This window comes from Anas platyrhynchos, chromosome 16 (genome assembly GCF_047663525.1).
Source record: "Anas platyrhynchos isolate ZD024472 breed Pekin duck chromosome 16, IASCAAS_PekinDuck_T2T, whole genome shotgun sequence".
Lineage (NCBI taxonomy): Eukaryota > Metazoa > Chordata > Aves > Anseriformes > Anatidae > Anas > Anas platyrhynchos.
The window spans coordinates 12,655,299-12,671,691 of record NC_092602.1 but is presented as its reverse complement, the minus strand read 5'-3'; the positions used below and the strand labels follow the sequence as shown (position 1 = coordinate 12,671,691).

At 43.0% G+C, this 16,393-nt stretch overlaps 2 protein-coding genes across 24 annotated transcripts in view; both read left to right on the top strand.

The window, feature by feature from the left end:
* EP400 (E1A binding protein p400) overlaps positions 1–5,327 on the top strand; it is a 52,008-nt gene extending 46,681 nt beyond the window's left edge. For 15 of the 22 annotated variants that reach the window (XM_072024669.1, XM_072024668.1, XM_072024667.1 and 12 more), the window contains 3 exons: positions 88–255; positions 1,002–1,079; positions 2,859–5,327. In XM_072024669.1, the coding sequence (XP_071880770.1) occupies positions 88–255; positions 1,002–1,079; positions 2,859–3,131 (519 nt within the window). In that variant the 3' untranslated portion in view covers positions 3,132–5,327. The remainder of the gene's footprint in view (positions 1–87; positions 256–1,001; positions 1,080–2,858) is intronic. The other 7 variants (XM_072024687.1, XM_072024690.1, XM_072024688.1 and 4 more) reach the window with 1 other exon arrangement.
* A 105-nt stretch (positions 5,328–5,432) lies between these two features.
* Positions 5,433–15,812, top strand: NOC4L (nucleolar complex associated 4 homolog). 2 transcript variants are annotated; one of them, XM_027470022.3, is made up of 15 exons: positions 5,433–5,589; positions 5,678–5,819; positions 5,899–6,005; positions 6,300–6,407; positions 6,925–7,074; positions 7,660–7,759; positions 8,517–8,551; positions 8,655–8,705; positions 9,264–9,375; positions 9,985–10,045; positions 10,618–10,728; positions 11,979–12,142; positions 12,608–12,690; positions 13,594–13,707; positions 14,015–15,812. In XM_027470022.3, exons 1-15 carry the CDS (start codon positions 5,497–5,499, stop codon positions 14,129–14,131), a joined length of 1,548 nt encoding a protein of 515 aa, XP_027325823.3. In that variant the 5' UTR covers positions 5,433–5,496; the 3' UTR covers positions 14,132–15,812. The 2 variants fall into 2 exon arrangements, with proteins under 2 accessions (XP_027325823.3, XP_027325824.3); XM_027470023.3 differs by lacking the exon at positions 5,899–6,005 and having other exon boundaries at positions 5,458–5,589.
* Positions 15,813–16,393: the final 581 nt, after the last annotated feature.

Genomic DNA, 16,393 nt, shown 5'->3' with positions numbered 1-16,393 from the left:
ATGTATTTAATCTTGTTAGCTACATTCCTGTTCTTTAAAATACATATACATTTTGTAGTTATTGATGCTTTTTTTTTTCTTCTGCAGATAAATGCTCAACAGGTTACAGTCCAAACCCAACAGCAGACATCACAGCAGCAAAAAGTAACCTATACGACACAGCCTGCCATTAAAACACAGTTCTTAACAACGCCAATTTCCCAAACCCAGAAGCCAGGCGGAACGCAGCAAGTGCAGGCCCAGATTCAGGTACAGGTAACACAGTTTTACACCTTTAAACACTATTGTGATTGGATAACTCTAAAGCTGACAGGTGATGTAGCATTTTAGCACCCACTAGCTACATATTTTATTTAAATCATATTTATAATAAAATTAATTGGTGATGAATATGTTGCCTTTTAGCAGGTCAAAGAAACCATCTGAGACAGAAGTTTGCCTTTCCTCTTTGAAAGAAATAAAGTGTATTACTCCTTTTTATTGAGCAAGGGATTTGGACTGTATTTACTAAGGAAAATTTGATTCTTCCTGTTTCTTCCCGTTTACTGGTGCTGTCTCCTGGCCTAATCTCTAGCAGCCAAGGGTAGCTTATAGTTACCTTCTTCTCTGGATAACTAGATCAGTCTAACCAAGGAAAAGGAAGGGGATTAGAAACTGGAACCCTTATGCTTTCAAAAGTATATCTAAGACAAGATAGCCCTTTAGAAAGTTTGTGCTGCCTTCAATGTTATATATAGTTGGGAGGAAATCAGTACGTTAAAGTTAAAACTGAAAATATTACTACTCCTCTTCCCCTCTTAGCTAAGTTCTCAATACACTGTTCTAAAAAAGTTTATTTTTGCAAAACTACAGTATCACTGAGAAGGCCAAGATACCAACTTGCAGTGAACAGGACTCAGGAAAGGTTTTCACTTGGTAGCAGTTTTGATAGATATGGTGTGTTGCTGCTATTAGCAGTTTCTTATTTTGACTAAATCTTTCTTTATTTCATATCAATAAAGGTTGCAAAACTTCCTCAAGTGGTCCAGCAACAGGCTACTGTTGCCAACATTCAACAGATGGTTTCGGTTTCTCAACAGGTGGGTTTTGCACTTGTCAAATAAAGCACTGGAAACAATCCTATAGAAAGCTCATTATTTGGACATAAGTATTTTTCCCCTTCTGTGGTATAGATAGTATTCTTGAAGGATGTAGCAATTTCCCTTCTGTAAAAATGAATCACATGAAAACCGTCAGGTTGCTGTATATTCTTCAGTATAAATCTTTGATAGATGAAGCAATGTGTTGTTCAGCACTGTAGATGAGGTGAAAAACAGATTTTTAGAAAGTATTTCCTAGAGCAGAAAGTGTTTTTTACATACTGGCTTCTTGTGATGTTTAATCAAAATAGCAAATAATTGAACTAATGAGCACCATCTAAATTTGTTTTACAAAAATTGGGGCTAATAGGTAGTTACTGTTTATTTTGTTCCAGTTCATAAAGCCATGCAAAGTGGTTACTAAAATCCAGAATGGTACGGTATCTGTTCTAAATGTGGAATGATAGCGGGTGGCACTAGGGTAAGAGGGACAAATGGTTTGGTCTCTCTTCCCTTAGCTACCAGGCAGTTTGTTTAACGCTGTTTAGAACAATCTCTTTCAGACTGTTAGCAACAGGCATAACTTACACTGTTGATTGGCAAGAATGATTTAACTTTGGATGCTGGATGAGGTTATTGCCCTCAGTGCGCAGAGATCTGAGCCAATCAGCTCTTAATCTGTCACAGTTTATAGTGCAGTGTTTTAGTGTGGAATAAAATCTGTGACTGTTTATCTTAAAATGATGATAAAGTGATGTAAGCTGGCTGGTAACCACCTCAGATGTGAATGCTGCAAGGGCAAGGTAGACAGTAGGGAGTAGAAACCTAATTAGTCAACACGAGTTACTCCCTGTAGTCACTAAGAGCTCTTAGATAATTTTTCAAGGGACATTAAGGACTGGCTTTTCAGAAGTCATTGATGTTGGCATAACTCTGGGACTGTTGAACTCCATGGTAAAAACAAACGGCTCCCCTCACACACACGCAGTGACAGTAGGATTAGGCCCTGTGTAGTATTTTTTTTTTTAACTGTGGTCTTTATATTAAGCATCTGATGTTTGGGATGTGGCCATCTGCCGTGCTGGTGCTTCCCAGCGGGTCAGTCAATTGTTAACTGTCCCCTGGAGAAGCCCTTGCAGGATCGTTGGGCTTCTGCCTCTTGACAAAGGCATCTAAAGCTGCTCAGTTTTCATTACCTTTTCTTAGTAAGGAGACGTTGAGCTGCTTTCCCCCTTCCTCTGGGTAGGACAGTGAAAATTAGATTTCTGGATGAAGTTCAAACTATTCTACCTTAAATTGGTGATAGAGACTGGCAGCTGTAGTCTGAAAGTCTAATGCTGGGAAGTGGTAGGAAGCCTTAGTGGCTGTACTTACCGTCACAATATGGGTGCTTCCCCGTTTGACCCTCCATCTATCCTTCTGTTCATTTCTCTGTCCCTTCAATTCTGTAAGACTAGAATTTCCTATTTTCCAGTGTATTTTTTTTGTTTTTAACCTTCCATATATTTTCATGTTGAATCTGCGCTGAGGAGATCTGAGTTAAAGGCATCCTGGCTCTTAGTTTTAATTGTGATAAGGTTCTAGAAAATGTGACAGAACATCGTTTTGTACTAAAGCCACAGATCCTAAATTCCCAGTATCCCTCCCAGTCTTTCTGCTTTGTCCAAGATGCTTGGCAGTCAAGAGAGCAAACACCTCCTTCCGTAGAACAGAAATCTAAAGAGCGCTGCTTAAGACTGAAGTATTATTTTGTAACTGCCCTGTTATCCTAATGTCTAGGTACAAGCTCAGCCCCAAACCGTGACACTTTCACAGACAACAGCAGGTCAACAGCAGGTTCAGGTGATTCCTGCAACAACTGCTACTGCTCAAGTCGTCCAGCAGAAACTGATACAACAGCAAGTTGTGACAACAGCATCTCCCCAAATTCAGGCTCCAGGTGTACAGAACCCAGCCCAGACACCAGCAACATCTGAAGCCCAGAATCAGCAAGCAAAAGTACAAATGAGGACACCTACTGTCAGATTAAAGGCACCTACTAAACCAAGCTGAACTAACAATTAAAATGCAATAACAGGGAAATGCAGCATTTCTTGTTTGCTACGCCAAGTGACAAGCTACTCCAAACACACAAATGAAGACAAACCACCTCTATTTTTTTTAACAGAAGGATTTTTCTGGTGAACATTTGAATGTGGAAACTCTCACATAACTTCAGCATATTAGCAACTGTTTAGTGTTCAGAACCTGTACAAAGTGCATTCTGCCAGTGTTCTCTGTGCTCATTCAAACCAGATAAAGCAACCATTAGTTAGAATTAAGTTCTGCCCAGGTTCACAAAAGTAAAATGGTAAAATGCCACAAATGGCAGGAAAATCTATCCATGTTGCATATCATAAACGGCCCATGGGAATATGCAGTTCTTTGCTATAGTTTGGATTTGCTCTCAATATCCATAGTGAAGCAAGTGCGGCTAATATAGCAAATTATTTTCCACCTGTATGAAAGCTGCATGTAGTTCTCTCTTGAGGTTAAATACCTCTGGAAGATCTAACTTACATTTGAAGTGCTCCCTGAAAAGTTTAGCCACTAAATGTGAAAACCTGTAAGTATATGTAATTAAAAAAGGAAGAAAGTTTCATTGTCCATTTTTGTATGTCTTTTAAAATGTTTGTTAGTAGTTTTGTGTACAGTTTACTGAAGCACCCAACCTGTGCCCTCATTCTCATTATTTCACTTTAAGATAATGGATATTTTAGGCATGAACTGAGTAAATACTGTGTTGATAGTAGATGTGTATTAAAGTGTAGCCCCCCCCTTTTTTTTTTGTAAAAGAATTGTTTAGTGGATACAACTAAACAAATGGTCCATAGCTGTTTCTCATAGGACTTCGGTCTCGGAAACTCTCCAACAGATAACATTTAATCTCTTAGTTTCATTCTGCTCTTGCAACATGTTTAAATGTTCAGTACTTTCTACTCAGCTTTCAGCTTGGGGAGGGTGGGGGACTGGGGGAAGGGGAGAATGGTGAAATTCTAAGACTAATTCTTCAATTGTGTAAAGAATAAGATCTAACTTTTGTACTATTCTTTTACTAAAGCTAATGATGAATGTATCTTCAGGTGGGTATTTTGGATGTGAATAGAGCGTGGCCTCTTCCTCCAAATCAGTTTGCCTTATTGTTATGAAAAAAAAAAAAAGCAAAAAGCTGCATAGAACTGTGGGTGTTTTCTTTACTTTTCTTGCATAAAAAGAAAAACTCTGCAAACAGCACTGCATGAGAAACCAGAAAGCTCTCAGTGGCTTGAATAGATTTATTTTACTTTTGCCCATAATACTGCACAACGTGTAAGATTCAGACGAAATTACAACATTCCTTTTCTGAAATGGTTTTAAAATTATTTTTTCATTGTGTGATCTTTTTAGCCTTTTAAGAGGGGAGCCTGTTTAAAGGCAAGGAAAGTCTGTCTTTTGTTCTTAACCTCTGTATGTACACACCTATTGGTACCTAGCAATCCAAATGGCTTAAACAAGAAAGAATACCCGGTCAGCTCCTCTGAGCAGCCTGTTTTGTTAAGATGACAAATGTAGACAGTGGGTCAGGCAGAGTTACTGATGCTTTTTAAATTTTATACTGCATTTCTCCTATATCCAATTTTTCTTGGACCGTCAGGTCTGCAAATATGAGGGACAATTTTTTGTTGTTTTTTTTTTTTTTTTTTCTTTCTCTCCTCTTTCTCAGCTTGTACATGAAGTATTCCCCTGACCCTGCCCAACCACTGTTTTGTGCCATTGCCTAAACTTTATTACTCGCTGGAAAGCCAGCAGTGTTGGCAATGGGGTAGTGTAACACGCAAAGTAAGTGCAATGGTAGCAGCTGGCCGAAGCGCAGTGCTCATGCAGAAACCCCGCACGCCTCGCCCCCATTTTACTTTTAAAAGTTTAGCTCCGATTAGGTGCATGAAGGCGTGGGGGGGAGCACTACAGCCGTGGAAGAGCTGTTGGCTGCATCATCGTGCTGCTCTGATTTGGTGTCTAAAGAGGCAATTATTTCTTGTTTAGGTCTGTTAACGAAGATAAAAAATCGCTTATTTTTCCCCCTTTCTGTGTGTCTTTCTCCCAGGCGTGCGTTAGGAAGTCAACCTGTACATAACTCCTGAACATAAGCATTTGTACTTGATCCCGTAGGGTTGTAAGGAGTAGTGATGTATCCTACCTGAAGGTGTAATAAAGTGTACATTTTTATAAGCCGCCCGTGTCCTCGCCTCACTGACACCGGGGGGGGGGGGAGCGGCGGCGGGGGGGGGGTGGGGTGTCCCCTTGCGGGCGGAGCGGCGGGGCCGGGCTCCTCCTCCTTCTCCTCCTCCTGTTCCTCCTCCTCTTCCTCCCGGCCCTTCCGCCGGCGTGGTGCCGCAGCATGGCGCAGCCCGGGCTGGCCGCCTGCCTTGAGGCGGTGCTGGGCAGCCGCGGCAACGCCAACCGCGTCTACGAGCTGCTGGAGCGGCTGGCGGTGCGGGACGGGGCTGGGAGGGGCTGGGGGGGGCGGCGGGGGGCGCCACGGCTCCTCACAGCCCCTCACGGCCCCGCTCTATCTCCAGGCAGCGGCGGCGGAGGAGGAAGAGGAGGATGTGGAGGAGGTCCTCGGAGCCCTCAGGGCCTGCGGCCGGCTCTTCGGGGCGCTGCTGGAGCGGGGGGAGCTCTTCGTGGGCCGCCTGCCCGCCGAGGAGGCGGCTCTGGCCGGTGAGTGAGGGCCGGGGGGGGGGCGGCGGGGCGCGGCCCGAGGCGCTGAGCCCCCAGCCCCGCGCCCTCCCCTCCGCAGGTGGAGGCAGCGCCGAGGAGAAGTACAGGGTGTGGATGCGGCACCGCTACAACGACTGCGTGGGCTGGCTGGGAGAGCTGATGGGCCACGGCTCCTTCCAGGTCAAGGTCGGTGAGCCTGGGGCGGAGGTACCGCGTTACCGGGGGCCGGTTGTGGTGTAGGAGCAGTCATCGCCCTAATGCTGAAGTGTCCGAGAATAGTAAATGACACTGAAGAGTAAAAGACATTGCTGGTGCTCCAACTTGCCTTTGTGTACCCATCTCCTAGAAAGTTTCTCAGTAACAAACGTCCTACTTCATTCTTCCTGCTCTCCTACAGACCTAGAAGCAGCCTCCTTTGCGTCTGCCCACTGCTGTCCTTGCTGAAATGTTTTTTTTTTTTTTTTTTCTTCTTTTTTGAAGGAATTGTCGCTCTGCACTCTGATGAAGTTTGTTGAGTTGGAGGCAGAATATCCCTTGGTCAAAGTGGAGTGGAAGGGGAGTTTCACTTTTCCTCGTGAACTTTTAAAGGTCAGTTGTAGAACTGAGGAGTTCCTGCTGCCAGGTACCCGGTGGCGTGCACAACCTGTTGCGTTTGAGTCCTCCAGAACAAAAGTTTCAGACCAGGAGACATGATAGGGACAGGAGAGACGATGCTAGAGAGGTGGCACCAAGTGTTAGGGCCTCTAGGTGAGGTGACCCCCACAGGTGTGGGAGCAGCTCCTTGGGCAGGAACAAGCTGAATACTTGGGTGCTTCTGAGCTATCAGTGGTCTTTCTTTTTTATTCCTTGTCTCGCTTGCAAGCAGTTGTGGGAGATGAGGGGGAAGGTGCTGCCCCTGGTTCAGCCACTGTGTCACTTTGAAGTGACATCTGCAATGTGAGGGACTTGTCTCAGAGGTCAGGAGATGGGCCCTTGCTCTGGGGCAAGCAGACAGCGCTGCTAGCTGCCCTTCAGAGAGGCAGGGGTTGCCTCCAGCCATCGCAGCTGTCTGCTCCAATACTGTAAGAAACTGACTTGTTGCTTTTCTTTATAAACCTTTTGCTAGGTGGTTGTTGATGGCCTAATTCCCATAAACGAGGATGCATCACTTCTGATCTCTCGCTTCCAAGAGTACATGGAGTACGACGACATTCGGTACTTTGTCATGAAGGCCGTCACTGAGAGTATTGGACAAGTCATGCAGAAGACAAAAGAGGTAAAGACCCTAACCTTACTCTTGAGGTGGGTCTGGATGAACACTTGCTCTGAAGCCCATACCTGTACCTTGTGTGCAAATCAGGGAGGGACTATTGGTGTATGGGAAGACTTCAGAAGCAGGAGTAAGTGTGCTTATTTGAAGGCACTGATTTTTTTTGTGCTTTCAGTGTATGTCAATTATGCATAAGACAATTTTCAGTCTAAAATTGGAGGTCGCTTAAGACAGATCTATTGTTCTTGCAAAACCTCATGCTCTGGGCTCTAGTTCCTGTTTTACCCAAATCTCTACAGCTTGAGTGGCACAAGCGAAGGTTACTTACTCAGATGAGTAATGTTCCAGGAAAGAATAGCAGCGCAGAGCTATTGTGTGGTTCATGCATCAGTGTTTTTCCTTTCCATTTTATTTCCTAAATAAATTTCCTTTCTTTCCTAAATAAATCCTAAATACGTTTTCTTAAAAATTTTTCTTTCCTAAATAAATTTCCCAGTGCTTGGGAATAGGACACTGTGGAAGTCCAGTATGACTTACCATCTTTTGTGGACCTTACTTCAAGTTTGATTCTATGCTTTTTTTTTTTCTTAGAGGCCACTGCCGTTTTACCAGCAGAACATATTTTCCCTCATTTCTCCCATTAACATGCCGAACAAAGAGATTGACTTGGTCAAATTTATGGTGAAGCAAGGTTAGTAAACTCCACGTAATGATCTGCATATGAAAAGGAAAATCGTGTTTAACATTTTTATTGTGTAAAGACTTCGCTAGTGTTTGCTAATGGGAAATGCCTGCTTATGTGATCAGAGATCCTAAAAAGTATTAAAAAATCCCCGTTTCCCAGTTTACAGTGGGGTCTGTCACAACTTTGTGAACAAGGAGTTCATGGCAAACTTTTAGATCCCCTGGTTTAGGGAATATTACCTTTTCCTCTTGCTCCTAGTCTTGTCCTAACAATTGGAAAAGGAGTGTTCCTAGTGTAGAGAAAAGGGCTGCTTCTGGAGCTGACTGTGATGCTTTCGAGTTGGAGTAGGAACATTTTTAACTGAGTTCTAATGTGTCCCAGCCCATTTGGTAGTGGAAAATCTGAAGGTCAAACATATGCCTTTATGAACTCATGGGAATGCTTATCATCATCACTCTGCTAAATTCAGAGGAATTAAATTTTACGATTTTTTAGTATTTTTGTATTAGACTGCAGGAGGAGGAGAAAACTCATTTAATTCCAGTTTGTCCAATTATGCTTAGGGAACAGTTTGACTAATAGGATGCAAATTTACCTAGAAATAAGTTTGCTCCTCTATCTAAGTGGACATTCAGTCTTAGGTGGGTATTTTTAATAACTAAGGTGAGAATTTTCAAAGGGCTAAGTAAAACAAGAGTAATCTTTTTTCTTTTTTTAAAACATACACTTCAAATTCCATGTCTCTTTTTGCCTTTCTTCTTAGATAACCGAGAGGAATGGAAAGTATCGAAGCTGCAGGTAACTGTTCATTTGGTGCTTCAGAGTTGAACTTTCATCTAATGAAAGCAGAGCTGTACCTACACCAGTGTGTTTAGCTCACTGTTTGCAATTCTGTTTTCAGGCACACAAGCAGGCGTTTGAAAGAATGTGGCTCAGTTTCCTGAAGCACAAAGTGAGTGTTACTTCTTTCGCTGATCTGTATTGTTTTCCAGTTGCTAATCCTTAGAGGCTGTGGCTATCCTTGCCTGGAGCTCCTGGTAGGACTTCACTGTGCTTTTAGCGTTAGATGGGAGCAGCCCAGCCACCATCTCTGCTGGATTGCTGTCCTGCCAAAGAAACATGACCCTGTGTACGATCCCTTTCTTCCTGCTCTCAGCCTTTTTCTCCTCTTTAAACAAATCTGTCCATAACAAGTGACCTGCAGCATAACAACTTGTGTTTGCAAGTTGAAGGTTCCCCAGCCTTTGTGCTAGTGACTTCCCCCCATGCACACTTCTTTCTCTGAGCTGTGATGACAGTTTAGTTGTGAGGACCCACTGCTCTGAATTAACCTAATTGTCAGATGTCACTTGTAAACTCTCCAGTTTGGGAACTGTTGCCACAAGCCATTCTGTTCTGTCCTGGCACGTTCACTTTTGCTTGTGTGTTGCCTTTTTGAGCCATGTGTTGCTGTTGCTCTTGGAGTTCTCCTTGCAAAGGTTGTTTGACTGTATTGTTTTGTCCTTCACAGCTACCCACTGGCCTTTACAAAAAAGTGCTAGTCATTTTGCATGATTCCATCCTTCCTTATATGAACGAACCCACTCTCATGATAGACTTCTTGACGGTGGCCTATGGCATAGGTGAGTGAAAACAGTCTTTTTATCTTTTGTGGGGCTCTGCAGCGTGGTACGTACAGACTTCAAAGGGCTGCTGGACACAACACAACAGTCTGGATGAAGTAGATGTGCTTTGGCTGGAACGAAGCTAAGAAACTAGGTGAAATGTATTGTCCTCCCAAAGTGAGATGTTACCTGCATTTGTCTGTGTTGTTGCTCCTTGTGTGTTAGAAAAATTATATTTAAGGACCTGAAAAGCGTTGAGTACTGGAGTGATTTCCTTTAAACACAGAGTTCAGTCAGCACTGCTGATACCTGGACTGTATCCAGACACAGGACGTGCAGTTTCCTACAGGAATGGTGTTTCTGAGGAGAGCTTTGCCTTTCTGGTGTGGCTTTCTAGGGGGATTAGAGCAGCGTCTTTGTTCTCATCTACAGCTTAATCTTTGCTAGTAATCTGTGAGCCTTTGGAAGGTTTTAGATGAGCTTCTCTCACCTGACAGCCATCACACTAGCTGTAATTTTGGGTGCTCTTAATTATGTGTTCCTTCTGGGAAGGTTTTGTAGTAGCAACAAGTTGCAGATGATAAAGTGATTGATTTATTGTGTTGATACCTGCCTGCTTTCTTACAGGTGGAGCAATTAGTCTTCTGGCCTTAAATGGATTATTTATTCTGATTCATCAGCATAATCTGTAAGTAAAAAGAACACATTGTGTAAAGGGCCATGGGTTTTGTATTTTTATCATGTGCAGAAGAGACTAAAAAGAATTCTCCACATCTTCAGGCTTTAAAATTCCCCCACAAGAAAGCTAAGCCCTGCACGAGAGGCTCAGCTATTTGGATGCTGAGCTGTTTTGATAGTCTGACTTTTTTTTTTTTTGTCAGCTGAGCCTAAATATCTTCTTCTCCAGACTGTGGTTGCTCAGCACTTGAAAATCGATTTCCATTGATCTGATTACATGGTGAAACTGTAGTCTTTGGTGTGCCTTTCACTGGATCCTCTACCACTTGCAATCAGTGGACATAGCTTCACATCTCCAGGATGGCTAGGCACTGTAACAGCCAGAAATTCACCTTACAGCCTGATTTCAAGTCGTGGTTCTGGAGGTAAACCAAAGAAAGCTAAACATGCCCCCGCAGCACAGCAGTGGCCTGGAGCAATTTATGATGAAAGCATAGAAAAATGATTTAGACTCAGTGTAGTCCATTGTATGTCACTAATCAGCAAAGGATGTTGACTTTTTTCTTTTTGCCTTTTTAACAGAGAATACCCTGACTTTTACAAAAAGCTGTACAGTCTTTTAGACCCTTCTATATATCACGTGAAGTACCGAGCCCGCTTTTTCCATTTGCTTGATCTGTTTTTGTCTTCATCGTAAGTAACAACTTTATTATATACGTTCACATGCTATACTCCTGCTTTTCTGTTGGCTAGCATTTGTTCTTGAACAGTCCCCTGCACCTGGATTTAATGTATTCAGTGTACCCGCTGAATTAAATTCTTTTTCTTATTGAGAAAACTGAATCCGAGAGTGTTGTGTAATCTTTCAGGCACTGTTTTTGAAGATTTGCCACACATCCATCTAGTTCCAGAAAGTAAAAATGCAGTTAGTTATCTGAGTTTGATCTGCAAATCATTATGGGTATATTTTGATCTATATTCCAGCTTGGCTGAAAGTGATTTTTCTCTCCATCTTTATGAATATGGAAAAGTAACATTTGCAGGCTTTTTATAGACATGGTATCATAAAGCTGTTGATAAATTGATGACCTTTTGCAGACATATAACATTGAAATATAAAGTGTTTGACAGTCTGTCTTGATGCTGTCAATTCATTGTGCACAGGAGAGAAACTAGATAAGCAGCTGGTCATGTAGTTGCCATCATATGTTACAAAATAAAACCAAGAAAATGCTTTACAGTTCAGCACTAGGCATTAATATCAACCCCAGTTGTATTCATACTGTACTTTGGAGAGAGTGACAAGATGTGACAGATGTTGTACCTTGGGGTGACTCTGTTGAGCCTCGCAGGTGTAGTGAGCCCCAGGGCTGAAGGCTGAGTGGCTGAAAATTGTCATCTTTTATCCCAGATCTTCTGACCTGCAGAAAGTGCCTAGATGGGCAGATTGCTGTTAGAAATTTGCATTTTTACCATAAAAGAGCTATCCTGCATGTTTACATTACAGCAGCTTTATGTTCCATTAACAGCTGCACTGCTTGCTTTAGTCCTGGAAGTAAATTTAACACCATGGCATGTGTATTAATTAAACCCACAAAGCTGCATTAGAAGAATATAATTAAGGTTGCCTGGCCAAGCGCTCAGAAGTTTGTAAAATGACTGAATAAAGATTGCAGTATGGATGACTGTGGACAAGAGCTGTGCTTGGATACAGCAAGTGTTTGGAGTGGTGCCATGCATCTGGATTGAATCACAAAATGATTTGAGATTAGTCATGCACTGAATGGAAATACCCCCAGGTTTGTTCCAGACAGCACTCCATAGTCCAAAAAGCTAAAGAACCCCACTGATCCTTAGCTTGACATGCTGTTTGGGTTGATGAGTCTGCTGGCTTGCTTGCTGGGACTTGTCCATGCTGGTTTCTTCTGTTTCCCTTCCAACAGCCACCTGCCGGCGTACCTGGTAGCAGCCTTTATAAAGCGCCTCTCCCGGCTGGCCCTCACTGCTCCTCCCGAGGCTCTGCTCATGGTCATTCCCTTCATCTGTAATCTCTTTCGGAGGCACCCTGCATGCAAAGTGCTGGTGCACAGACCTAATGGGCCGGGAGGTAAGGGGCAAGGTGGGCAGGGGAGTTTTGGGGCTCTGAGCTTGTCTTGTTCGCTTCAGGGCTATAATAAAGAAATGAGAAACGAGACTGAACACAGAAACCAGAGACCTCTTCAATTGCAGTCTGTAGGTTTTCTTGTGTAGGCAGTCCTACTGGGGCCTCAGCAATCTCCCGAGTTTTTCTTCCTCTGTCCGTGGTTTAATTACCAAGTATTGAATGACAGTAGTAGCAGATCAAGGTTGCCTGAGATGCCCTTGCTTCAGACCATTCTAGTTCTTTGTGCCCTTAGAAGTAATAGGATTCTGTAGCACTGCAAACAGTGAGACTAAGGTCATACTGTGGTATGTCAGCATGTTCCTGGATCCTAAACATGCTGGGAAGGTGCAGCACTGCTCTGGGTCTCTGTGTTCCCTCTGGCATTATGGGCATCACACAGGAGGTATTTAGCTCTGTTTCTTTCCTTAGATTTGTCAGAAGATCCATATATTATGGAACAGGAGGAGCCGTCTGAGAGCAGGGCTTTGGAGAGCTCCCTCTGGGAGCTTCAGGTATGTCAGCTAACGGGGCACATCTGTGTATGGTGTGGGCTTCTTCCACCCTTGTTGCTTTTGCATGACACCTTGGCAGTCGGCAGTAACACTTATAAGAACCTGCCAACACACATCTTGTAAATGAGATGACTTCTGGCCACTCTTTTACTCTCCATCCTTTTCTGTCCTTGCATAAGAGGCGAAGGATTTCACACACATGAGAGCTAGTGTGTGCTAATTAATAGGTGACTTGTGAGTGCACGTCTGACCATGCAGCTGAAAAGCATGCGGTTAACAGCTGAAACAAGACTTAATAGCTGCAAATGTATAAGACTTTTTATTTGCTTTGGAGGGGAAAGAAGAACTTACTGAGCATTGATGGAAATTAATTGGGTACACCTAGGTCATCCTGTAGAAATGGCTTTAAAAATGCTAGAGAAGATTATAATGTTCACCTTTCACCTGGATCATTTGTAGGATGGCGTATGAAGGCTGAAATCGGGTAAATTACTGCTGCTGACTCTAAACCTTAATGGCAGGATTATCACTTTCCATTTAAATGTTACAGGGGTTTTGTGTGAGGGTCTGCTAGAAGAATGTTGCTTGGGAGCAGGAAGCTCAGATGCAGCATTAGGGTTATGGGAGGTGGCAAAATTGGGGTGTGCATTGTAGGCACGATCTGTGGAGGAATCCATCTGTCTGGACATGAACCAGGGGAAAGGGGCTGTTAGCGTGTTTGAAGCATGGCTAAAATGGGAATTTCTTGAAGCTTTGTATTAACGCAGTACAGTAAATTTGCCTCTTTTGTCCGAGTTTGATGTTTGCTGACTACCAAGGGGTTAGATACCTGTGTGGGAAGCCAGATGGATTTGTGTTACCCTGTTCTCATTAGACCGTCTCCTATTTGTCTTGCTTTTGCAGTCTCTACAAAACCATTATCATCCAGATGTGGCCAGGGCAGCTGCTATCCTGAACCTGTCGCTGTCTGAAATAGAGGATGACATATCAGGGCTCTTGGAGCTCTCAGCTTCTGAGGTAGCGTTGCTGGGGCTTTGTGAGTGATTGTAATAAGAGGAAGGGGATCTGCTTACTGAATGCAGTAGTCGTGCCCTGCTCATCAGCCTTTGTGGGGAGGGAGCTAGGCAAGCTTTTGGTTACACAGAGCCTGAGAAAAAGGGAAAATGTCTGTTAAATGGTGGAGCATGAGGTAGCAATGATGGCAGGAGTCACTTTTAAATAAAAGGTTCATTGCTATACCTTCTAAGATGTTAGAACGAGCACTGGTATTAGCAAGGGTGAAGAGCTTGTACTGAATTTTTGCTAATATCTTCTCTTTCTGTAGCTTTTTGATAAAGAAGTAAAGAAATCAGCTGCTACTGTGCCCCTGGAGTTTGAGCAAGTACGAGGTTTGTTTGGGAAGAAAAATGATATTTTTGCCGAGCACTTCAGTTTAGATTGACATGATCTCTTATCATATTTATCTGCATCAACTGACTGATCTTAGGGACATGCACAAAGCTCACCTGCTGTGCTGGACAATTCTGCCTTTGAAATATCTCACAGTGGTGAAAGCTGGACTGCTTTGGTGACCTTTGCCAGTACCCATGGATGGGCTTTCCTTTGTTTCTCGTTTCTCAAGCTTACATACTGCTGCCTGGTACCTGGGAGGAATTTTCCCCCAGAGCAAAGTTTTCTGGACTTGTTCATTATTGGAATTGAAGCCCTTTTCTACAGAGTTGCTGGTACTGGCTGATGGCTGAGATCAGTGACTGCATCAACAGACCACCTTGCTGCCATTTTGGGGACTGAGGGGAAGTGTGGTTTCTGAATATTGGTTTTATTTTTCAGATGTGTTAATTTTATACAAGAGCAGACAACCTGTTTGTAACAGTTACCTCTGTACAACACTTGATCATAGTCTAATTATAATTTTTTATATATTTTTTAAAATTCTCTTTTTCAGAGAAATGTTTAGCTTCCATGTGCTAACCCATGTTTGAGGCATTGAAAGCTCAGGTTTGTCAGAAACAACTTACAGATGATGCTCTGCAATTCCATTATGTCATGTTGCTAATGTGCCTTCATGTATGTCCATCTCATGCTGTAAAGTTGCTTAATTCAAAATGCTCATGAGCTTTGGAAATAAACATAATCTTGGTGACTACTGTAGCTAGGGAGGATAACTGATGTGCAGTGCAAAGTATGTCTAATCCTTGATTTTTGCTACAGAATGATAAGCAGCTTAATGCAGTTTTGCTTGTAACTTGCAAGTGTTGCAGGAGCTGTGGCCAGTGTGTATGCAGGTGCTAATTAAGTTTTAGCTAGCGCACTGATACTAGGTACCTTTGTTAATTTGGATTTCTCATAGAGTTCCAGAAGTCATGCAGAAATTCCTTCTGATAGTGTTTTCCAAGGTGCTAAGTGCTCTGCCTTGGTTTGAGATAAATTCCTTGTTAAGAATGCAGATGCACTCACTTGGGACTCTTTTCCTAATTATTTTCATTATTTCCTAATATTTTCAAATATTTCCTAATTATTTTCATATTGTTGTCTCATTAGACTTCAGCTCTGCTTACAATGTTTTGAAATCATATTTTGTGGAGGACAAAAATACAGTTCAGAAAGTAGAGATTAAGAAAGCTAATTTCTGGCAAACAGACTTGATTAAGGTACCTGCAGTTTTTCTTGATTTAGAGCCACTGTGTTTTGTTTTCTTCATGCTATCCAAATGATGGGCGTGTCCTCAGAATGTAGAACTCTACCCCTTTTCTCTGGTACTTCTGAATTTAGGTGAGGTGCTTTGAGGATCTTTTAAAAAGAAATCTCTTCTCTTGTGAAGAAGCAAGACTGCCTGCTCCCTGGCCAGCCTGCTTTTCCTCTTTCTTTCATTTCTGCTATCTGTGGTAGGAAGGCAGAGTGGCTGAAATGATAACTTACAGCTCAAGATGCTTCAGCTCATGTTAACCCAAGCCTCATGTTTCAGCTCCAAAACGTATCTCCTTATATCATGTGTATGTTGTATGTCTTTATTACATAAATTGCTCTGATGCTACAGTAATGCGTACCTCATGACCACCTTTAAAAGATGCGTATTGCCATTCAAACGAAATCAAATACTGTGGAAATACCTTTCTATTGAATACCTTTCTCTGCATCTCTTTGTTTTACTTGGGTTGGCTCAGGTATGTCTGAAATTGCTGATGGGCGATGTCATTCGTATCTTACACAGTATTGACACTCCAGGAGTGTTAGGATTCTTGTTTATTACGTAAATGTTAAACCACGGGGGCATGGGGTAGATAAGGTCTTGTGGTGCTGAAAATGAGGGAGTTTTCCTTGACAGACCTCCAACTGGATTTGACCCCATTCACCAGAACTCTTTGGGCCCAGCTATCCAGCCAGTTTCTAACCCAACAAAGCGTGCGCCAGTCCAAGCCATGAGCAGCCAGTTTCTTGAGGAGAATGCTGTGGGGAACAGTGTCAAAAGCCTTGCTGAAGTCAAGGTAGACCACAGACACAGCCTTTCCCTCGTCTACCCAGCGCGTCACTTTGTCATAGAAGGAGATCAGGTTCGTCAAGCAGGACCTGCCTTTCATAAACCCATGCTGACTGGGCCTGATCGCCTGGTGGCCCTGCAAGTGCCAAGTGATGACTTTCAAGAGAGTCTGCTCCATGAGCTTCCCTGGTACTGAGGTCAAACTGACAGGCCTGTAGTTCCCTG

What these genes read in the sequence shown, in the direction of transcription:
- NOC4L (XM_027470022.3), top strand. Translation starts at nt 5,497, where the DNA reads ATGGCGCAGCCCGGGCTGGCCGCCTGCCTTGAGGCGGTGCTGGGCAGC. An exon ending in AGCTGCTGGAGCGGCTGGCG is followed by an intron (nt 5,590 to 5,677) that starts GTGCGGGACGGG and finishes CTCTATCTCCAG; the next exon opens with GCAGCGGCGGCGGAGGAGGA. An exon ending in TGGAGCTCTCAGCTTCTGAG is followed by an intron (nt 13,708 to 14,014) that starts GTAGCGTTGCTG and finishes CTCTTTCTGTAG; the next exon opens with CTTTTTGATAAAGAAGTAAA.